The sequence below is a fragment of the Rhea pennata genome, chromosome 3 (assembly GCF_028389875.1).
Source record: "Rhea pennata isolate bPtePen1 chromosome 3, bPtePen1.pri, whole genome shotgun sequence".
Lineage (NCBI taxonomy): Eukaryota > Metazoa > Chordata > Aves > Rheiformes > Rheidae > Rhea > Rhea pennata.
In genome coordinates, this window is record NC_084665.1 from 30,135,873 (window position 1) to 30,159,889 (window position 24,017).

General features: G+C 36.4%; 1 protein-coding gene across 7 annotated transcripts in view; it reads left to right on the top strand.

The window, feature by feature from the left end:
* PPM1B (protein phosphatase, Mg2+/Mn2+ dependent 1B) overlaps nucleotides 1-24,017 on the top strand; it is a 71,034-nt gene that overhangs the window by 42,831 nt on the left and 4,186 nt on the right. For 5 of the 7 annotated variants that reach the window (XM_062571910.1, XM_062571909.1, XM_062571911.1 and 2 more), the window contains 5 exons: nucleotides 77-940; nucleotides 3,016-3,133; nucleotides 11,382-11,493; nucleotides 17,115-17,172; nucleotides 22,945-23,987. In XM_062571910.1, the coding sequence (XP_062427894.1) occupies nucleotides 95-940; nucleotides 3,016-3,133; nucleotides 11,382-11,493; nucleotides 17,115-17,172; nucleotides 22,945-23,250 (1,440 nt within the window). In that variant the 5' untranslated portion in view covers nucleotides 77-94 and the 3' untranslated portion in view covers nucleotides 23,251-23,987. Of the gene's footprint in view, nucleotides 1-76; nucleotides 941-3,015; nucleotides 3,134-11,381; nucleotides 11,494-17,114; nucleotides 17,173-22,944; nucleotides 23,988-24,017 lie in introns of those variants that run through there. The other 2 variants (XM_062571914.1, XM_062571915.1) reach the window with 1 other exon arrangement.

The following is a 24,017-nucleotide window of genomic DNA, read 5'->3' on the forward strand; positions in this document are numbered from 1 at the left end:
ACGGAACTGAAACATTGCTGAGCAAGCTTATGAAATGGTAGGTGTATAAATAAGCTTTTTCTTCTTTGTTTTCCAGATTCAATATTACATAAACATGGGTGCATTTTTGGATAAACCAAAAACTGAAAAACATAATGCTCATGGTGCAGGGAACGGCTTGCGTTATGGCCTCAGCAGTATGCAGGGATGGAGAGTGGAAATGGAAGATGCTCACACAGCTGTTGTAGGTATTCCCCACGGCTTAGAGGACTGGTCCTTTTTTGCTGTTTATGATGGTCATGCAGGATCTCGTGTTGCAAATTACTGCTCAACACACTTATTAGAACACATCACTAACAATGAAGACTTTAGGGCAACAGAAAAACCTGGATCTGCTCTTGAGCCTTCGGTGGAAAATGTCAAGAGTGGAATCAGAACTGGCTTTTTGAAAATTGATGAATATATGCGCAATTTCTCAGACCTCAGAAATGGGATGGACAGAAGTGGCTCAACAGCAGTGGGAGTTATGATTTCTCCTGAGCATATGTACTTTATCAATTGTGGTGATTCACGTGCTGTTCTCTATAGGAATGGACAAGTCTGTTTTTCAACACAGGATCACAAACCTTGCAACCCAAGGGAGAAAGAGCGAATCCAGAATGCAGGAGGCAGTGTAATGATTCAGCGTGTTAATGGTTCATTGGCAGTTTCTCGAGCTTTGGGGGACTATGACTACAAATGTGTTGATGGCAAAGGCCCTACAGAACAACTTGTTTCTCCGGAACCTGAGGTTTGTGAAATTTTAAGGGCAGAAGAAGATGAATTTATTATCTTGGCTTGTGATGGAATCTGGGATGTAATGAGCAATGAAGAGCTCTGTGAATTTGTTAAGTCTAGACTTGAAGTATCAGATGACCTGGAAAAAGTGTGCAATTGGGTAGTGGACACTTGTTTACATAAGGTATGTATTTGTTTTCCCCAAATAGCTGTTCTAAAACTACATTTGAAGTATTTAGATGGGTGCAGTGTTGACAGCAGTTCCTGGCCTATTCCACTGCTTCTCCCTCTTCTTTCCCTCCAATTTCAGTACCCATTCGACTGAATATCCTTACTGCTACTGAAGAATAAACTGCATCATATTGTATTTGGGCTGGAGAGGTAACAGCAATTATCAAAATAAAGTTTTTAGTATTTTCTCAAAGCTGCAAATGATTTCAGCTCTGTTTTGTTTCAAAACACAGATGCTTAAAAGTTAATAAACTACACAAGGTTTTTGTTTGAGTTTTATTCTTTCAAGTTGGGCAGCATTTGCGTCGTTTTATATAAAACTTGTACTTGCACTATCTCCTCTTGGAGACATGATTTGTCTGTAATCTGAAGTGGTGTTCCCAGTTCATTCTTCTAGCTCAGATGGAGAAGCACTAACTACAACTGAGCTTGTTTGCACTCCTCAACCTAAGTTCATTGGAAACAAGTGCAGGTTGGCCCAAAATGTTTCGTATGCATACCATTTCCAGCATTTCCTGAAAAATGTATCTCCTACTAGTGCTAAAAGTTCGTTTGTTATGCTAAAGACTGAAATACCATTTTGAGAAAGTATTAAAGTTTGGAATATTAACACTAGAGGGTAACATCTCTGCCCCCTCCACCACTACCACAAATAACAAGGGCTGTATTTCAACTTTGGCTATACTTTGATCAGTTTAAATGCTGTGACTTTTATGACCAAGCATGTTATCAGCATTGTTAATGGATAGTCACTCTAGTATACATTCAGTAAAAACTGAGCCCTGGCCTTGTGTTTAGTTTCTGAAAATCAGTTACTGGAGTTGTGCAGTGTGACAAGATCAGAATGTTGTTGTCTATACTCCATATATGAATTGTATCATAAAGTATATATTAACTGCTGAGAGAGGTAGGCATCACCATATATTTGCTATGGAAGAAAACTGAGAATAAATCCTAAGTGCTTCTGAAGGAATTTATTCTTCTAACATCAGACTCCTACTTCATTTCTTTAGGAAAATAAATTGTTGTGGTGGATGGCAAGAACTCTCCAGTAGGTCAGATATACACAGAAACAATATACAATGACTAACGACACACAAATTTCTGGGTTAGTTTGGATAAGATTCTGTTTACATAATGATTGTTGTAAAGAATTCAAACTTAGTGCAAAAACAGAGAATGTTACAGAACTTCCCCCTCCCCCCCCCCCCCCCCCGCCACCTTAATTTCAAACCAGTAGTGTTGCATTGCCATTAAACTCTTCCATAACCCTTCAAGGTGAAATCAAGAGTTTCAACTAAAGTTCTGCTGGATCTCCTTGTAGGAGGGTCAGACAGTATGGATAAAAGCACTGATATTTTTTCACATTGGATATGGACTATAATTTCTGCAAATTAAACTTGGGCAGAGAAGTAGTATTGGAGTTTACTAGTGGAACATGAGCATTTTAATTAATATTTGAAAAAGCTGTTTGATGTTGCTGAGCATGTGGTAGTCTGTAAAGTCAATGTTGCCATACTAAATATTTTGCAACTTTCATCAAGGTACTAGGTATGAGGCAGCTGCAGTCTGATGAGCAGACTTGTAATGATATGTAATATTCTCAAACGGAAGTAGATTAATAGATGGAGCTAGCTATTCTAGTAGTCCAGAATAAATGTTCTACATTTCATTTTGCAACATCGGTTGATTTTTAATTAGGCTTAAGGAAACAGCAAATGACTCCTTAATTTATGACTTTTTTTCTTAATTTTTTTTAAACAGTTGGCATGTTGTAAGTTCATTAAAATATTTTAACTTCAAGAATATAGAGTAAAATCAGTAAAATTAATTTTAACCGGTAGTTTAGTAGAAACTAGCATTATAAGAGATTCTTATGAATCAAAATAGTTTTATAACTAAGCTTCTTTTCCCCAGGTGAGTTGATAGTACTGTATTTGGAACTAGTGAAAATGTTTGATAACAATGATAGAAAAGGAGAGACAAGACTAAAAATCCTAATTCTTCTTCTTTTTCTTTGTCATATAGGGAAGTCGTGATAACATGAGTATTGTACTAGTTTGTTTTTCAAATGCTCCTAAGGTCTCAGATGAGGCAGTGAAAAAAGATGCTGAGTTGGATAAGCACTTGGAATCACGGGTTGAAGGTAAGAAATCTAGTTTGTTCATTAGAAATGCCGCTGCCATTTTCTTGATAGTGAAAACAAAAAACAAACAAAAACACTGGAAATCATCAAAACTTTATGTACAAGATCGAATTCAGGCCTGATTGCAACTCTGAATTTTTATGTATTAGGAGAAATGTTTTAGCCATGGTTGGTTTATCCTCATATACCACAAGCAATTTTAATGTAAGCGTTAAGTTAGTATTTCTGTCTTTACAAGATGAAGTGTAACCACTGGCCTTGAAGAGGGTTGATAATAATTAATTCAATTGTGATATGCTAATGTCTTGCTTATAAAAATGATTAGTAGGGATACTTATGATACTACTTATTCCCTTGTTTTTGTGAAAGTTTTTGACAAAAAGGAAAAAGCTATATCAGTTCTGCATGAAGAGGCAATTTATTAATCTAATTATCCAAACATTTTTATTATCTTACACTTAACACATCTTTGAGCTATTTTGCCACTGAGGACTTTGCTAGTTTTTAGAACAAATATATTTTAAAAAGTAAATATAAATGTTGAAAGTAGATATGAGTGCATGAGCATTTAAATATCCTTTCAGGTTCTGAATATGTATGAAATGTAAATGTTATGCGTATGGGAAAAAAAATCATCTAACCATCTAGAGTTTTTGTGAACAACTAAACTTAATTCCTAACAGTTCCATAGTTCCATTTAGTGACTGATTTTATTACTCCTTCTATGCATCCAAAAGTTTGAATACACCTTCTTCCTTTCAGCAGAAACAGTTAAAGGAAAGGTCGCTTGGTTTGAAAGGCTTGCCCTTGAATATTTATTCCTTTGCTGTGATGTTCTTAATGTCTGAAAAACTGATGTTTGAAGCAGGTGGACAGACTTGCTTCTTATTTAAAAACGTCTATCACTCAGTAAGGCTGTTCTAAGGACTGACAAGGCAGCTATATGTAGTGGCCTCTTATCTGTTTGATGTACTGATCGAGGTACAGCTTAGTTTTGGTGGAGGTGACTGAAGCTCTGTGTTGAAACTGAATGTTTGCCCTTTTATAGGATTGATCACATGTTGGCACAGGCTTCCAAAAATGCAACGCAGGCATGAAAAGGGCTGCTCTTGGAGTAGGTTGTATTTCTGTTATGAGTATTGCTATGGTAGTATTGTACAACAGCATGATTAGAGAGAAGCTTCTTCAGGAGTTTTGAAAGCCCTTGGCATGATTCTTTAAAACTTCTATAATCTCATGAGAGGGCTAATAAAGAAGTATGTCTCATTTACTTGATGATGAAGTTTATTGGATCTATCAGTTACAGCAAGAGTGTTGAGGGGATTGGAAGGGCTTACTGAAGAGCAAGTTGATTGAGAAAAAGTTGAGATTTTGAATGGTTTTTTGGTTTATTTCAGGTCTAGAATAGATTACTTTGATCACTGTATCCAAGCTTTTCTATGTTGCATGTAGAGCTGGTCTCTTTGTAGCCGAGTAGTGAATTGTGCAGCCTTCTTAGATGTGTTAGTAGATTTTGCCACGTGCCAAATCAAATGTTTCGGCATTAGACTAAATTTTGCTATCATGCCAGTGCTCTTCTGTGTTCATACTGAGAAATGCAACTTTGGTGGACTACTGGACTGTTCTTTCTTTCTTTCTCATAAGCCATTTGAGAGAGATATTTAATCCTTAAATTTGGTTCCCAGGACATTTGGGACTTTGCCAGTCAGACCCAGCAACAAACTACCTGTGTCAAGGCTTTAATGGCTTAAGCCACAACTGAACTGGAGGCTTTTTTTTTTTTTTTTTTTTTTTTTTTTTTTTTTTTTTTTTTTTTTTTTTTTTTTTAATGAAAGAAGGCATAGCTTGAATGTTCTCAGTTTGGGTCCTGAAGCTTTCCAGGCACCCATCTTAAGACTGTTTGAGAACTATTAACGTAGGACTCCAACATTATCATGTAAATTCCATTTCTGTTTTTGGTTTATTTGAATATCTGAGAACCACTGGCTTTTTAACATGCAGGAATGGATGCTTACAGGACTGATTGGACATGCTTTTATTACAAGGTAATATCTAAATATATAGGACAAGATATAATGAGAAGTAATCCTGCACTGTAGATTTGAGGGGATCAGGAATCTTCCGAGAGTGTGTTTGAAAGAATAATAAAAAAGCATAAAGCTAATCATTCATAACTTCTAATATTAAAGTATAAAGCAACATATAACTCCTGGAACGTACAATGTAAGCTGGCTGCTATGGGGGAAGAATTGTCAGTTTTGCCATAGTATCAGAAATCATCAAAATTAATGCTGTAAGTGACATTTACTGTAGGTACTTTGTTTAATTTTTCAGTTGTGTAAAACAACTGAGAAAATCATTTGTACTCTTGGTCAGGATGCATGTGTGTTTAAAATCTTGTGAAACTAAGAGAAATTAATTTAGCTTTTTTCTATTTGTGTTGGTTTCCCAGTAATCTAGGCAACTGAAGAAAATGATGTTGCAAACCGTAACTTTTAAATATGTAAAAGATGGTGTTCAGGCCATGATACAGTGAGGTATTTCTGAATGTTCCAGGGGGGCTTGCGTGTGTGTGTATCTAGGGGGGAGTTGGATTTTTGCTGTTTCTCCTTTAAATAGGTTCTAAACTGGGTACCTGAAATAGCATGCATATTTGTTGTTTGTGTTGAGATTAGTGGAAGCTAATGGTCACTTGAAATGCTAACTGTAGGCATGTTTCTCAGACCTTGGCTTACATCCCAGGCTTCCTGGATGACACTGGTTAAGATAAAATAACCTATTATCTGCCTATGTCTGAGTGAGTACACAAACTGTTAATAGACTCTGGGAGAAAGCCAGGAACAGTTACCTTTTGTTGTCAGCTGCTACGTGCACACAGAATAGTTACGAGTTGGTATTTTCAGGTTCTTGGTGTCTCCTCTCGATGGGTGAATAGGTAAAATTACGTAGAACTGTTGTGTTTATTGTTTAGGTAAACAAGATGATTATTGGAGGACTGTCAGATAATTTAATTGGAATGACTGGATTAAGCTTGGAAATGATGTAGGAAGCACTAGTTACTAGTAACAATTCAATGTTGTGGTATACCTGTGTTGCAGATATACCTGCAACCCAAGAGGATTGTTTCTTAGCAGAAACATTTTACTTATTTTGTCACATTTAACAAATACTACGCACATCGAAAACTTGGTGGAGAGTTTGGAGTCCAAACTGATGCAAAGCTGCTCTGAATGTAATTCAGAATGATTGCTAAGCTTAAGTAGTCAACAAAGTGTGTTACTTCAAAGCTTGTCACTTTGGTTATTTCAACTGTTTTTGATTTTTTGCTACATGAGTTCCCAGTGTCATTCAGTGCTCTGCTAATTGGATAGAGTGCATGACCTTTAAATGTCAAAAATTCGAAAGGAGTGAGAACTAGCATATTTGAGGAAATTGTACCGAGAAATGGATGAAAATAAAGAAAATGGAGAGTTCAGAACATGAAATATTTCACACTTTGTATTTTCTAACAATTTTTTTGCATTCTTAATTGTGTGAAACTGACAGCTTGACACAATGCTTCCTTAATTTAGAAAAATAGTAAGTTCTTAGTCAAGGGGTTGCTGGGCTGGAGTTTTAACATGATGTTTATGTCTCAGGTATTACTAGATCAGAAATGATGCACAAAAGCTTGAAGAAAATCTTCCAAATTACTCAGCAGCATAGGAAGCAACTATTCAGAAAGCTGTTGGATTCTAAGCAAATAAATCTGATTTAAAGTTTTACATGGTGAGCAGAAATGTTCTCATAGAAAATAATCATCACGAATGTTGGAATAGTAAGGAAAAGCTTTAGAAGGATGTGGCATCTTTTTGGTCAGGAAGGGACTGCATCTGTAGTCTTGAGTGCAGTCCGGAAAGCAGTGCATGAAAGGGTGATGCCTGAAAGTTTGAACTGCCTTTAATTCTAAAACTGAACTGGTAGGTGAGTTGTGATGTAATATGGGTTTGATCATCTCTTCTGGTTCTTTTCAACAGACAAGTTCTTTCTTAGATTCATTCTAAATATAGTTTATACCTCTAGGATAGCCTTGTTCAGGGAAGCATATTCCTTACATTTTATTCATAGTTCTGACTTATTTTGAAGCTCTGAACCTGGCAGGTTAGGCAGAAAGTATGTGCTAAGTTTATGTTCAGGAGCCACTTGCTGTTAAGGGAACATAGGTACTATAGTGGGTGTAGTAGGCTTTTAGATGTTTAAAATTTCAGACTAGATGAGTTCCTTTTGAAAGGAACTCAACTGATTTTGTTCCCTTGAAGTATTGTGTGCAACAATACTTCTTTCTCTATTAAAGAATTAACAGCCCACAAGTTGTGTAAAGTTAAGTAATACCCAATAAGAATCATTTTTATTTATATCTGTAATAAAAACATTCTAAGAAAATCAACCTTTCTTTGAACTACTGAACTGCAAAAATGGAGGCCCATTGAGAAATACAAGCTATGAGTTCTCTTAGATATTCTAATTTTTCAGTGACCGATTTGTTTAAATATAAAATGATTTGGGACTTCCTGAAGCAATTTTAGTCTGATAAACAGTATTTGTTCTTAATGAACATATGCTGTTCAGCAAGGTCTGTTTTTCTTTTCCCTTGTGGACCTTAAATTTCAAGCTGATTTGGACTATACCATCAAACCTTTAAGACATTGTTTTCTTTCATTGCTATGCTTGGGCATTTTTAACTTTGACGTAGAAAAGCATTGTCTGAGGCATGTTGTTGTCTTCTGTCAAAATTTCTTCAAGCTTTCAAAAGTGCTTTAATATGCAGTAAATAAAAACATTTAATTTTTTGCAGTCTATTTTAGAGTCTTACGGAGTTAAGTTTAGGACTTAAGAGTAGATCCTGCGTGTTAGTAGGATCATTTGACTTAGTAGTTTCATAATAGATTTTTGGTGTTATTGAAAACAAGCTCTAAACCTCACCAAGTGATAGTCTATGCAGATTTGTAATGGAGTAGTATACTAAAACTCTAAAGCTAGTCTGGATCCTGACATCGACAGCATGTGTATAACTGCATTCCAGAGTTGGAGGTTACAGAGGTATTTTGAAGTAGTTATGAGATTGTAGTCAATGGCTTGTGGTCAAGTCTTCTATGAGAGAGTGTAGTGTGCTTTGATTTGAGTTGCTCAATTGGCTAATTTTTTGAAATACTGCAGGCGTGTTGAATACTGAGCCATAGTAGGTCAGGAGGACAGGCTTTTCTTTCCAGACACTTTCAAATGCTACTTTGTGTTCTGTGTAGTTGCTGGTTCTTTAGAGATCCACTGGCAGGTCAAAGTAAGAGGAAAATTAGGGACAAATCAGTTTTCCTGGTATGTTTCAGTTATTTTAAAAGGATACATCAGAGGGGAAGGTGTAAAACAAACCAACCCCAAATCCTCTAAGTGGGGACAATTGCTCTGTATAGATTGAGGTAGTTGTAACTAATTCGATACAACAGTAGTTGACTACTCAACACAGCGGGTTGGATAGTACATTTTTTAATATGTAGAGGACGTATGGTATATCAAACTACTTTGGGCATTGGAATCGGACCTGGTAGAGAAGAGGGTTGTGTCACAAAGTGTCCCATGTTATAATTTTATAGCTAAAGATGAGCAGAGATGTTTGAAAGCAGAAAACTTTTGCAATACTGTCTGGTTGGAGGTCTCTCTTTGGAAAAATAACTGCTTGTATATAAAATGTGAGTAAGAATGTCTGAATTTTCAGAATGCTTGTCTATCTAGAATTGAATGTTAGGATTTTAAACGAAAGTATTTTAGAAGTAAAATAGCAGATTTGACTTTGTAGGAGACTTTCACGGATTTCATGTATGGTAATATCAGGAAGTGATTCTGTGTGTGTCTGACTCAATGCTATTAGCAATACAGGATTAAAGCTTCTGCAGTCATGTTTTTTGTACTTTTGTGGGAGAAATTTTAACTGCAGGATTTTTCTTAGTATCATAGAAAGAAGTGAGAATCTTGTAAATTCATACACATCTGTGGTTCCAACACATCTGAGGATGTGTGTTTTTTTTTTTTTTTTTGAGTTCCGAAACCACGTGGTTTCTTTCTGTAGTGACCTTTGTCAAGCAAGTCCACAGTATGTACGTGTTAACTAATGTATAATGAAAAAAGGTCAAGTCTGGTCACTTGCTTTATGCTTGGATTTTCTATTAAGCTGTTTTTGGCAAAGGGGAAATGTGTTTTCTTACTAAATATTAGGTATGAAATTATTCATGCTAGCAACAAGGAAGGAAACAGCAGATGGTCAGATTTACCAGGGTTACTAATAAAGATTTAGTACTCTTGAAAAAATTGAGCAAAGTTGCACTTGATCCAGTTCAAAACTCTCTAGGAAGTGGTTATACACTATAAAGTAAGCGATTCCTGTACGAAAATGTACATTAGTCCAGTTGTGACTGTTTTAATTCTTCTTTAAGAAAATTTCAAAATCTTGTGGTTACATTAATATTTCTGCATCCTCTTTTCTTATTAATTCAGTGCTATTTGTCTGCTTTTAGTACATACAGAACTAGAGGTGCTCTGGGTGTGAAAACCAGTATAAGCATAAGACACTTCCTATGAGATATGACTCAGCAAAATTAAATAATACTGATAAGCTGTCTACTTCTTACTAGGTAGAACTGCACAAAAGGAGGAGATCTGTAAGACTTGTGGCTGATTCATGCTTGAAAAATTAGATGTGTGAATGTATATTAAAAAGTAGTGATCAAAGTCTAAGAGCTTAAGAATCAAACACAAACTTAGCTGTCATTTTTTGCATTAGCCATAATCTATTCTCAGTGGGTGTAAGTACATTAATATACACAAAAGGTGTCATGGAAGACCATGTAATTACTTTTAGTCGAGTTCCTAAGAGATTGTATGGTGCTGACTTAAAATTGTAACCTGGAAGGTTGGTGCCTTAATTGATGCAGGTTAGTGAAGCTATTCTAAAACCAGACAGTGGTCTTTTGGCGGGCTTTCCTACAGATTTGCTCCATAAGGAAGTGCCTAGCAAGTACTCTGTTGTCAGTAGTCATACGAGATTGCTGGGTATCGCTTGCTTCATAGATAGGTAATGGAGATCAAGGGAGATTAAATACCAGGTAACTTGGGGTGTTTTAGGTGATTTAAACAGGTGATGTGCTTTTCTCCTAACTTCAGAAACTCAAGTTGGAGCTTGTAATTACGGATTCTAAATCAGGCATCCAGAAATGGCAGATTTGCCATTTGAATTGGTTAGGATAATATTTGAGAAGATTCTTAATTATTTTGTTTCATGAGTCAAAAAAAATGATCTAGCATAATCTCTTCAGGAAACGTTACTTCATTAATTCTGGATTTTCAGAAAAAATTATTTTCTTTGTAACATAAGAAGCATGAAACACTCATAAACTACACTTTCTAAATAATTTAGTTTTTTCTGCCACAGGAGAAGCTGATTGATTTGAGGCTTATGACTAGAAGCTAGTGACATTATGCCTATGCGACTATATATAGAACTTATTTGCCTTACAGCACCTTTGATGAATGAGAACACATGAAGATTGACTTCATGGTTGAAACAGTTCTTTCCAAGACAAACACTTACTACCTCTGGTCTTATGTGGTAATAAAGAAATTTGGGCTGTAGAGAAGTGAACTTCTGCTTTGAAAATAGACAAACATATTATCAATTATTGGTTGTGACAGTGCTGTCTATTGTTTTGGCCAGTGGAGTGACAGTGGACTGCTAAACATGTTCTTTATTGCATGATAGTCTTGGTCTTTATTCACTAAAGTTTCAGGACTTTCAGTATACGAGGTGTTACTCATAATGCAATATGCCAGTGAGTTTCTGGGAAGCACTGGCTTTTTGGCGTGTGACTTGCAAGTACTGCAATGCAGCAGGAAGGTACTTAAAACAGGCTCCCAGCTGTTACCTCTCTGGAAGAGAAGATTCTGTCATTGCCAGAATATTTTATCCAGCTGACGATCTGCCTCTGATCTTCTTAGCTAGATCAGCTAGCTTCTTGGCTAGAAGCATGCTGGAAAGCATAGCTCTATTTGACCACGCAAGTGATGTTTTTACCTATAATGTGAAGTGATCTTTGTTCACGTATAGCTTTTTTCATGCCTGATGCTTCTGTGTAAAGAAGTGACAATATCTTGTATTCTAGTGTCTAAACGAAAAGGTGGTTTTAATTAAGTAATCTGAGGACCTCTTCTGTTTTTAAATTAGAAATTATGGAAAAATCGGGTGAAGAAGGAATGCCTGATCTTGCTCATGTCATTCGCATTTTATCTGCGGAGAATATCCCTAATTTACCGCCAGGAGGTGGTTTAGCTGGCAAGTGAGTACAGTACTGAAATTACTTACAACTGTTTTGTTCACTGAAATAAATACTTTTATTTAAATGTTCTAAAGCTGTCCCGGTGTAATAAGTGAACTCAAGTTAATAAAAGCTGATTTTTCTGTGTTTTAAGCTAGTTTACCTTTTGTACTATTCTTTATCTATTCCCAAATGGTAAGAGGAAACAGATTGATCATGTTCTGGTACATAAAGTACTAGTTTACTCTTTCCATATGGCCATATTAAAAGATACATAGATGTCTTTTGGGCTTTGTTACTGCTTTACATTTGTTAAGGACTACCAACAATACAATAAGGATCGTATCAAAGTATGTTTGGACAGTGCTCTTGATGTCATGCTTCTCCTCCCTCCATCCTCCTGCAATGTCCATTATATTTTTGGATCAATAGCTGTTTGCCTAGTTTACGTTGTCATAAAGTTACTTTTTTTCTTGTTTAGTCTTAACCTGAATGCTAGAGAAGAAGAAATATTAAAAACTAGGATATGTATCTTAAAATGCAAATTGAGTGCACAGTTGAGGTCAGAAATGACGCTTTTCTGGGGACCCTAATGTTGGTGTTCTAATAACATGTAATTTAATTTCAGTGAACAGGATTTAGAATTGCATAAACAGGCTTTAATCTAAGATTCCATGAGCAGAGGTCCATCATTGCTCTCAGACACAGGCTGTGCTGCTCATAGAATCTTTTTTTTTTTTTTTTTTTCCTCCCTCAGAATTTAACTTCTGCCTTTTGAGTACTTGTGTCTGTGCATATTTTAGGTAGTGCTTTCTGTGATTTATTTTCTAGCCTTAAAAGAACCTGTATGCTCTGGGCCTTCTCCATTTGTGTGCATTCCAGGCATTCAGAGAGGGTGTGGGGTGTTCTTAGTCTGTCCAAACTGCTGAATGAATTGGAGCATCTCGTTGTCTTGCTCATTGACTGCATTCTACTGTCTACTTCTACTTCATTTTTTTTGAAGCTTTGCATATAAATTCTATTTTAATTCATTTGTGTTGGCCCAGATTGCTTACTACTTTTTAATGGACTTTGGTTCAGGATTTGCTTTCTGATTTCTTATTCCCCCATCCAGATTATCTGTGGGCCTAGTTTTGTGTGGCAAAAGACTGATATTGGGAGGTATACTTACAGCTTCTGTTAAGAGAGTTTCACTGCATATTGGTGGACGTTTTCCTGGCTTTCAAACTTAAAGCAGAGACAAACAGTGATATATTTAGTTAACCTTACTTGCAGATTGAGCTACTGAATGGAAGTTCTGAAGAAGCACACAACCCCAAACCATCTATTGTAACTTACAACTTTCCTCCTAGTAGGAGAAATACAGTTAAGAGTTTTCCTAGTCTTGAGACCTTTGTACTGTAATGTTATCAGGATATGAAGATTTACACTTTGTCCTTGCATCAGAACTCCCAAGACCTGGCTCAAACAGGTAGCAAAAAGAGTGTGTGTATGGCAGATATCCTAGTTTTTAGTACCAGTTATAGTTGCTCCCAACTTTCACATGATCTGGAGAAACACCCTGTGATGTCACCTTGACCAGAGTATGTTTGCAAGCCTCGAGGATCAGCTGCCTCTGAAATGCCTCCATTCCTTTTGGCATTATGTACTTCCCTCAAGCATCTCACTTCTTAGAAGCCAGTAGTGGCTCATTTGTTGAGACAGGAGATCTAAAAAGTGTCAGCTCTGCTTTGGTCATTACATTGTGATACACTATCCTTTTAAAAGCTGACTCTTCAGAGACTGACTTCTGACCTGACTTATACTCCACTGTAACTTCAAATACTACCAGAAGAAGGGGTCACTTGTTGCAGAAGATGACAAAACTTTCGAGCCACCTTGCCACTTGGTCACTAATACTTGCACTTAGTCTTGCTGCTGAATTCTCCATTAAAGGAAAATGCAAATAAATTTGCTGTACAAAGAAAATAAAATGAATTGAAAAGATGGGAAATTTCCCAAGAAGCCTTAGCATTAAATATTATTTAAACCTTCTGCAATAGTTGTCTGCTGATTCCATGGCAACCCTGTTGGACTGTCCAGCTGATCTGTATTACATTGGTATGAAGTACCCTTACTGTCTGTAGTGCAGGCAATTAGTCAATGTTATGTTATTCCGCCATCGTTAAATATGGAATTCTCTAGAGAGAGCCCTCCTGTATCTTCTGTGTAAAGGTTCAGTTTCTTTCCTCTAAGCAAATCATCTTTCAGTGCTGATGGATCCCATCTAAGCTCAGCCACATAACCATTCTAGACTTTTTTTCTTCTTTCCCTTTAAACATTGTCTTTTGTTGATGCACAGCTTGGAGAAGCTGTGTTCAGTAATGGACTTCTTACATTAGGCTTTACCCTTGAAAGTGTCACTATTGGGTTAATTGTGATGCATGTCTGAGTCTAATGGAACTCAGTGTCGTGTGAAGATGCTTTCATTTGCTTTTTAGATATGTCTGATTTTGGAATAGACACTAACATTTCTTTAGTCCAGCCCTTCCTACTGAGTGACACCAGCTACCACAGAGAGAAGGCTAAAGTTTCTGTGCTGTAGAAGGACTATAACTAGATAGATCTACTTAGGAAGTCCAAGGGTTGCAGTAAGGGGTGTTATTTTAGAAAAGTCATAATAGTTACAGGATTAACTGTGGTGCTGGAAGTATCAGAAGCTTTTAAAGCATAAAAAAAGACTTTGCTGAATGCAGATACTTTTTACCTGATTCTAGTGACCTTGAGAAGAAAGGAGTTCCTTATTAATTCTGTAGTATATTTAAGAAAATTAATAGTGGTTTTCAGTAACTCAAATTTGAAATGGGGACTCTATCAGTAATTATTTTTAAAAGTGGGGCTCAGTAATGGAAGTGTGAAAGATAAGCCTGCACTGTGAATATATGATTTTTTTTGTAAGTCATGACGTAATTTGAGACTAGACTAATTTGAGTCTAGTGCAACAAGGGTTTCAGTTCTTTCATATCAAAGATGACAAAATACAGAGATACCTTATTGGGACAACCTTTTTATAGAAAAGAAAAGATTCTGTTATGACAAACATCATCACTTCAGAAGCTGTAAACTCAGTAACTCTCAGGATAAGTATTCAAAAACTGCATCCAATTTCTATTTGGTTCCAGGAATTTGCAGTAGCAATACTAGATTCTGCAGAAATCAAGGTTTCCCTTCCTCAGGAGTAATTCTGCTCTCTGAGAAATATTCTAACTTGTATTGTAACCAGCTGTAGGCTGAGATACTATTGAGAGCATGTCGAATCTCATTGATTTGTGTGAGTGTCTATATGTAACTTCACTCAGTTTATGTTCTCTCTTCTCATTTGAGGCTGTGCTGGTAGTAATGCTAAATTTCCTCATTGGTGGTAAGTTTTAGGTACTGTCTTCTGGAGAAGCAGCATCACCTTAGTCAAAGACGACCCTTCATTTTTCTAATGCAACTTCTTTGCTGGAGCTCAAACATGGCCCAAAATGTGAACAAGCGTAAATTGTATATACAGCAATGTCTTGAGGCTCTGTGTTGTCAGGCAAATCTGTTGTACCTACCTCCTGCTCGTCTTGGGATGGTATATCTAGGTAACTGAAGATCGTCAACATATTTTGCATCTGAAAGCATGGTAGCATGATGTCTTCTCAGTGTTGTAGGTTAGTTGTCACCCTGGGGTTTGTCCCGTCCCTTGCATTCATTGGTCCTCAGATCATTTCCCAGGACTGAGCATTTTAGTAAGTATTCTTTTAAATACTGGCTCATGACTGGAAAAATGTATCCCAATACTGAGATTTCCTGGCTTACTGCTTTGGCTCAGAAATCCATATATTCACAACGTTCCATTAAAAAAAATGAACTTTGTTTTGCGTGTGCTTTTGCTTCTGTAATACGAACACAAGAATTTGTCATACCAGATCAGATCAAGGATCCTTCTGGCTCTATATGCTGTCTACTGCGTAGCTGAAAGTTGATGCCTGGGGAGGAGTATTAAGAACAGAAGAATACATAACATACTTTCCCTATTACTGCTTCAGCTTCCAGCTTTTAGCAGCTCAGATGCTTCCTGAGCCTAACATAGTTTTAAGCATTTAGTAAACTAAAATTTCTCTTCCATAAAGTTAAATACATTCAGGAGAACTCTAGTCAAAGCATCCTCATCATCCTTTGGCAAAATATCTGTTACATCAAGAGCCATCGCTGCTTGTTTTTAAGAATATCTCCTACTGTCTTTATCTCATGCCCTTGTGCTCTTTGTTCAGAAGAGACAAGAATAAGTACTTACACCTGCACTATTACTATTTTTTTATACTCTTGACCTCTTTAATACTCAAGAGTCCTAGTTCTTATAGCTGTTCCTTTTTATGGAAACTGTCGGTAACTTATTTTATAATATTTGCCATCCTTCTCTGAACTTTTTCCAGTTCTTATTTTGATTTGAAGAGACAGTGATGTAACTGTATGCTGTACTGAAGATACAAGTGTGCCAGGGCATTTTTTTCTGTTATTTCCTAACTGCCAGCTTTTGATTTGGTTTTTTTGGATTTTGTTGTACGCAAGTCTTCATGGGGAAAATGCATAGTAAATCCAAAATTAATCCAAAATTAATGAGCCTAATGGTTGGCTCAGAGCCCATTGCTTCCTATGTGAATTAAGCACTGTACCTGTTCATATATCTCCTGCATAGAATTAAATTCCATTAGATTTCATTTATTGCTTGTTACTCAGTCTTAAGTTTTTCTATGCTTCTTGGTCCTTATCTTAGTTCCCTACAGGACAACCAAGTAGGATTTCACTTGGACTCTGGCAGAACAATTATTTTCTTGGGGGCAGCGCTATTCCAGAAAAATTGAAGTTCTAAAAACCTGTGTGTCTTTTTAATGGAGGAAGGATCAAGGATCTGCTTTTATTGACAACTGTCTTGAAGAAAGAAGGTTTACCTTCTTGTGAATGCTGTTCTTTGGGTTATGAGTGTCTACATGTTTGCAACCCTCCCCCCCCCCCCCCAAAAAAAAAAAAAAAAAAAAGTCTGTTTCCATCTTAATCTTTTGGAGAGGATCTCTTTACACTCATCTTGCCTGCCATTTATGATGGTAGCCGTATGATGCTGCCAAAAGAAATCTATCTAGTGGTATTTGGGATTTAGTATCTACAATGTGAATAGATGCTGAACTCTGTACCTCAAAAGTTAGAAGTCCTGGAAAACACACCTCAAAAGTTTAGAGGCAAGCAGTAGACTGTCTATATATAATAAAATAATAGTCTTCAAATTTCCCATCCAAAAATACAACAACAAGAACAGCCAACTGCGATAACTTTGTTACAATAAGCAAAATAGTTTTAAACATTAATCTTCACAAAAATCTGACTATGCAGCTGGAGTTTTTAAAAGTTCAAAGGGATAAACAGGGGAAAGGGAAGGCAGAAGGTAAGAGAATGTTTTGCCTTGTTCAGTCTTCTCAAGTCCTGATTTACATATTAAATCCCCAAACATACAGGAAGCAATTAGAGACAGTGATAGTGAATTTCATCTTTTTAATAGACAGGTTAAAGGCAAAACACCTAAATGTTTGGAAATCCTTTATCAGTATGCTCAAAGTTCTTGAAACTTCTTTTTTTAGGCGTAATATTATTGAAGCTGTGTACAGTAGGCTGAATCCACACAGAGACAATGAGGGGGTAAGTTCCAATTTTGATTGCTATGTTTATTTGTTAATGAGAACATCAAAATAGTTTATACTTTAAGTAGTACCTCACTGTCAGTAAAGTATTATAAACATGAATTGTGTATCATAGCATACAGTTTATTTTGATCTTGTTTTTGTATACGAAATCGATCTGAACTTCAAAAAGACAGCAAGTTTCAGTGGTACCCAGTTATGAAAGACTTTTTTTATAATTGATTACTGCATTTCTATCAATTCTGTGAAGCAGCGGTGTAGAGGTCTTTTTAATGGTAGTTTATTCCTGTGGAAGGTTACGGTCACCATATTTATTCTTCAACTGCGTATGGCTAGGATCCAGTGATCTAGTAGGACAGTGCAAACACATCTCCTGTTGTCTTTTATACAAACACAAGACATTAACTGAATATAACAAATAAGAATAATATTGACTACTTTTTTTAGGTATTGTTATCTTGACGTTTCCTATGTGCAGTGATCTAAGACCAGTGTAAACTAATGCTTTGGGTTCAGTTCTGATTTCTAAATTGGTTGCATCTGTCTGTCTGATTCCTAATAAGCTGAGTTTAAAAAAATTAAATATTTTTATGTTGAAATATGTTTTACTGTCACTTTAAACCTGATTATTGGGTTCATCTTAATATTTACTAAGTAAAAACTGATGTTCATAGCAACTGTAACTAAATTGGTGTGTGTATGTATATAAAATTTGCGCACACGTTGTCTTCTACTGCACAGTTTCTTACATGAACAAATCTGAAGGTACCTTGCATCTACTGGTAAATTCTTCGTTGTCCTTTTTCTTTTTCTTTTTCTTTTTTTTTTTAACTGAGAGTTGCAAGTTCATCTCTCAGGAAGTCATGATTACAGTAAAAGGTGTTGGGAGATGTCACCTTGTATTTTAAAATTTGAAAAGATTAGTTGCATATTCACAGTCTCAAGGTTCATAGTTTATTACAATTATCCTTGTGTCCACCCAGTGTCATCTTTTCTCTTGATTGCCTGTATTTAGTTCATTTTCTAAAGTTAAAGCTGTGTAGGTGGAGGGGCCACTCTTGTGTTAGAGTAGAGAAACAGACAAAATCCTACTTTTCATTGTTTAGGATTTGCTGCTCTTTATTTTTTAAGTTCAAGAGTGACAGAGCATACACTGTTCATTTAACTTTCTTTAAACTATGCAACGGTACCAAAAAACCAAGATGGACAATGATTGTACTATTCAGCTTTATATCTTTAGATATCTGCAAAATTTTCCTCTTTTCAGCTTCCTTAGTCCTTCAGAAAACCCTGCACCTTCAGCCCTATTACCACTGTTTGTATTTAGCAGTAGTTTTATTCCTTCTTTTACAGTGTTGGGAGAAAGTGATTTGTTTGAAGATTATAGCATCCATTTAAAAACATTATTCAGGAAAAAGTTTCTAGAAATGTCACATTCCATAGTTACGCTTGTGGTGTATCTTTTTCCAAGTCCAAATTTATTTCTGAATAGCTGTGAAAGCTTGTTAGAAGTCTTAACATATAGTACATCTCTGTTCTGGATGCTGGGGGCATTCAGGATGTTTTTGTACATCATCCATTATGATTTAATAAAGTCAGGTATCTGAACTAAATAAGCCAATAAAATACATATGCAGGAATATAACTTTGGCCTTATTACTGTTGCACCCCAAAGCAAGCAGTGTTTTATTTGGGTTTCTGTTTAGTTTGAAATGTGAGCAGTACCCTCCGATTTACTTTGTAAACTTTGCTTTCTCTTGATATTTAGTGCAAACCTTGATAGTGATCAAAATCACTGTCTATAGTGATCTAAAGTTAAGTACACTTAAATTTTAATTTCATTTTCTGGTGAGATGTTTTTCACCAGTCAGTACCTTTACTCTGTCTGTCTTAAGTGATTCTAACCCTGAGAAGTTTGAGGATGCTGCCCACTGAGTGATAGGTGCAATTCCTTTTTGCACTTTCCCGGCAAGTAGAAATTGTTATCTCACTCTCCCTAAGAGCAGATAAATGCAGTGGGCCTCACCTCCGAGGCAATGAAAGCATGACTGTCTTGTTAGTCTCATTCAGTCTGTAGTTCCAGGTGTCTGTGGTTGTGATCTTAATTCTTTGAGATGGATAATTGGGGGTGGGGAGGAGGGGAAGAGGAAGGAGGGAAGGGAGATGTTCGGTTACTCAATATCAGGCTCTGTAAAATGTCTACACATTGTGATGCTGCACATCTCACTTAAATGGGAAGCAAAGGTAAGAAGGAAATGCAATATATCCTAGTGATGACACTTCCAAATGAAATCAAAATATAAGTAATAATGATCCTGTTATAGCACGAAGCAAGAGCAGAACTTTAAATAAAAAATATGGCTGGAGATTAATTCTAAGTCTGCAGAGCAAGGAGATGTGCTGACTTGCACTTGAGAATCTTTTCCTGTATGTGGCTAAGCAGTGTATACTTGGTTTTGAAAGTTATTTGTAATACGTACTACTAAGGTTACTAACCTAAAAGTCTGCATGTGGCAGTCACCTTAATTGGACTGATTTTTTTTTAAGGTTAAAATCAAATTTTTCTATATTGACAAAACAGTGTAACTAATTGTTAATATATGAATACATGTGGGTAAAACTCCATGCACACAGGCAGAGGCACACCTCTCAACCCCCCCCCCCAGCACTCCCCATCTGCTTAAATACACACCACCAACAACAAACAGGTCAACATCCTTTTAAAGAGTATGCTTTTTAGTATGCACATTATAAACTTTTAGGAACCATTACCTTTCGTAACTGAACTTGGAGCATAATAGCTTGACAAACTGGCTCTCAGCAAATATTTAAATCAATACTACGTTTCTAGAGTAGATTCATTTTTGCTCAATGCTAAAAAGGTTTCAGTTGGTATTGTGCTTCGTTTTCCCCCCACCACCACTATCAGAGCTAGTGATTCTTGGAGTAACTTCTTTCTATTCTTCAGGTATATATTCTGTTGAGTATATTGTCTGAAAATCTCCGTAGCATATGACTGAAATAAGTAGACGCTATCTAGAGTGACTGAGGAGTTAAGTCATTAGTACTGCAGCAGTGTCCAGAGATTACTAGTGTGGCTTCAGGGTAAAGCAGTCATTAAAAGTTTTTCTTTTAGGTATCCGGCCACAGTAAAAATATTTGGTAACTACAGGGCTGAAATGAGCCCAGCACTGGGCTCACCTACAGCAGCTTTACCAGTGCTTTTTTGGGAGGGACTTGTGGAATGTATGTATTGCCTTTTGTTCCATTCTAAGGGCCTTTGAGGGCATGTGGAAATCTGTTACATATTGGGGTTTGGGTGCTTTCAAGCTCTTTGAATGGAATGTAAGAATTTATTTGTAGCTAAATAACTGTTACTCTTGTACTGTTACAATACTATCGAATCTATCACTCACCTTAAAATTTGGAAGTATACTTTTATTAGAACTACTGCACGTTTTCTAATGGCTCTACTTCTAGATTGTTTACACTACTTAGATGTATATAGCTTTAAACATGAGCGACAACGTTAAAGTTAGTGAGGAGTTAAAATGGCATTTGTTTAAAGCCAGGTTTATGTTTGAGCCTCTTGGTGGAGACTGTTACTTCTTTGCTTTTACAAATACAGTGCTCTGACACTTGGCAGGTTGGATCCTGTTACTGAGGGCTGCTACCAATATTCCCTCCCCCCCCCAATTTTCAACAGCAGTAAGCTGAAATAGGACCCTGAGGAAGGCAAGTACTAGCTAGGTGAATATTCCTTGTTGTCCTCAGGGCTTCTCAGGGGCCAGTTTTATACTGGGCACAGATCATTAGTGAGAAATGTATGTAATAATATATAGTATATAGCATATAAAAGAGGCAGTTTCTGCCATGTTGTCACCTGTGGGATATTTTTGTTGTCTGATACTGAGGGAGACAGCAGAAGAACAAAATAGTCCGGTATCAAAGAGGGCACAGAGCAAAGCAAGTTGTGTGTTTCAGTATCAGAAACACTGGAATACCAGAGTTGACTGTGACTCCTGATAGCATTTGAGTTGTTCAGGATTCTCTGTGATGCTAGAATATTGTTTACTGCTTTTATTATACAGGATGATACAGGAATAAAAGCATTTATCTTAGTCTGTGTTTACTAATGCCAACCTCAGAGTGAAACTGGTAGGAGAGAGGGACTGGAACGTATGTGTGTTCTGAACTTTAAAAAGCTGGTATTCTTCAGCTGTGCTGGTTTGTTTAATACTTACTAGATAAATAAGTAGCGTTTTCTATCAAAATCTAAGAAATAAGGTGTATAACATCATCCTGATGCGAGTTTTCACCGACTTTGTAATCAAGAGACACTAAAACAGTCCCACTTACATGTTAAAGTTACTTTTTTGATTGCTTCTGTTCAGTGAGCTCTTGAAGATCTATCTAAATATGGAAATGTGAGTATATGAGAGTCAGAGATCAGGAAACCATGGTGGAAGTACATATGTCCTTATAAAATTAAGTTTTATGGAATAGTGTTGTGTGCAGAAGTATTTATTTTTGTGGTAAAATTGTCCCCCTTTAACTTAAACTGTGCTGATCAGTCCTGGCACTTCTATTCCAGCAATGTTATAGCATCTATAACTTTTGTGAACCCAAGATGTTTTCTTAATGGTACTGTTGAGCTTGTAGATGAGTGATTGAAATGCTTATAGCCTTTTAAGCTTTTGCAGTAGAGGACAATAAAATGAGGTCAGCATGAGAAGAAAACAGGCAGGATTTTGCCTCTAATGTATCGCAAAACCCGCCAGCTTCTACTGATCTAGTTTTATCTGATAGCTTGATAACTTGCTAGATATTAATAATTTAAGATGTACTATTCCCTCAGAGTGACAATATGGCTTTAGCACACTGAAGTTAAAATATCTGGTACCAGTCTCAGAGCACTGTAACAGAAGCATAAGTCTGTTTTGCAAAAACCAACAAAAAATCCTTCCATCTTCTACTTAACTGAAGGTTTGTTGTCGTATAAGTGGTTTGCAGAGAAGACCTCCATTCCTTAATCAGTGCTTGGTATTCTGGCTTTGCGATGTATGTTGTTAGATTTGCGCTTAACTAGGTATCCGATAAGTTAATTTTTCTATGGGTTAGATGCATCTGCCAAAAACAGTATGTTACAGTGTTCAAACGCCACCACTCCAGGTGCTGATAGGTAACTGCTTATTTCTTTCGTGGCAGCATCATGCACGTAAAGATTGGATCTTTAGTGTATAGAGCTCTTGATGTGATGCTTTAACTAAATTGCTGTGGTGGAAGAATCTATTACTTTTTGTAAGCTTCTCACAGAATTGCATTGCCATTGGCTGTGCAAAAGTTCACAATTAAATATTGACCTGGTAGCTAAAGAAATTCAAATGTTCAAATTTTTCACTATCTGACAACTGACCACAATTGTGGGGAGGATGCCAGCTATACGCACTGAGCACCAGTTGCAACCAGGGTGGAGCTGATCGAGAGGAGATACCGTGTTGCCACTGTTTGGCTCAGAATAAATTGAAATAATTGTCAATGTGTTTTAAAAAGTATCATTCTTTTTTATTTTCAAAAAAAAAATAAAAGTTTGTCTAATTTATAAGGTGTGTGTTGCTAATAAGGTGTGTTTATGTTTAAATATGACAAAGCTGATGTTTCTTCAGCCAGAAAAAAAATGTTTTTAAAATGTCTTTCTAAAATAGCCTAGTTTAACTACTGATTTTTTTGGGGTCTTGAATCTTTTTTTAAAAAAAAAAAAAAAAAAAAGGACCCTGGCGAAGCCGAGGAAAGTGGAACACAGGGAAAATTGGTGGAAGCACTCAGGCAAATGAGAATTAATCATAGGGGGAACTACCGCCACCTTCTGGAAGAGATGCTGACTAGTTACAGGCTAGCTAAGATGCAGGGAGAAGAGTGCACTGCTGAATCAGCTACAGCATCTACTTCAGCTAATCATGCTGCATCCAGCGACCCTCTGCCCGACACCCTCCCGGAGCCTGGGAATGGCCCTGCTGAAACACAGAGCTCACGTGAAGATTCAGGGATGAACGAGAGGAGCGATAAACAGACATGATGTCTTTGTTTCACGTAGCAGATTTGACGCTTCGCTTGGCGTATTTTCCTTTTGTTTATAGCTCAACGTTTGTCACATCTACCCTAGAAGTCTGTCTGTTTTTACTCTTGATTATTTGTACAGACTGTTTATATGAAGCTCTCCTCTTTCCTTAGGGATTCAAAAACTATGGTATATTATAGTGATTGCATTTTATATTGTGTAGCAAGAAGCAGTTAACTTCCTGTTCAAGGCATCAGTTTTTAAATCCTGTGAAACCAACAAGAGGAATCTAACATGCTAATGCAAAACTGAATTTTAAAACCCCTTTTCTTGTAAGAAGTTTCTTAATTTTGACGGTACGTGTATGCTAATTGTAAAATAATTTGCATCTTAATCATACATATTTTGTGCATATTAATGGAATTATGCAAATTCTTCAATCCTTTTCCCCAGCATCATGTGCAACATCCTGCATGTTTGTATTTGAATTGTGTATAGTTTGTTACAACTAGAATTACAAAAACTATCACGTCTTAGGTTAAATCACTTACTCTTCATTAAATGTGGTGTTTCCTTCAATTTAGATTGTATGCAATGTTCGTCACAAATATCTGTTTTCTAGAAAACTGTATTCTTGTTACTTTCCAGGTTGTAGCATAACCTATATCCAGAAATGACAATGTACTTAGAATTAGTACCTAGTGTCAAGTTCTAATAACTTGTGTTTAAGTGAAAATAAAGAATATGCTGTGGAATATCTGTATGCATATTGAGTCTTTTGAACT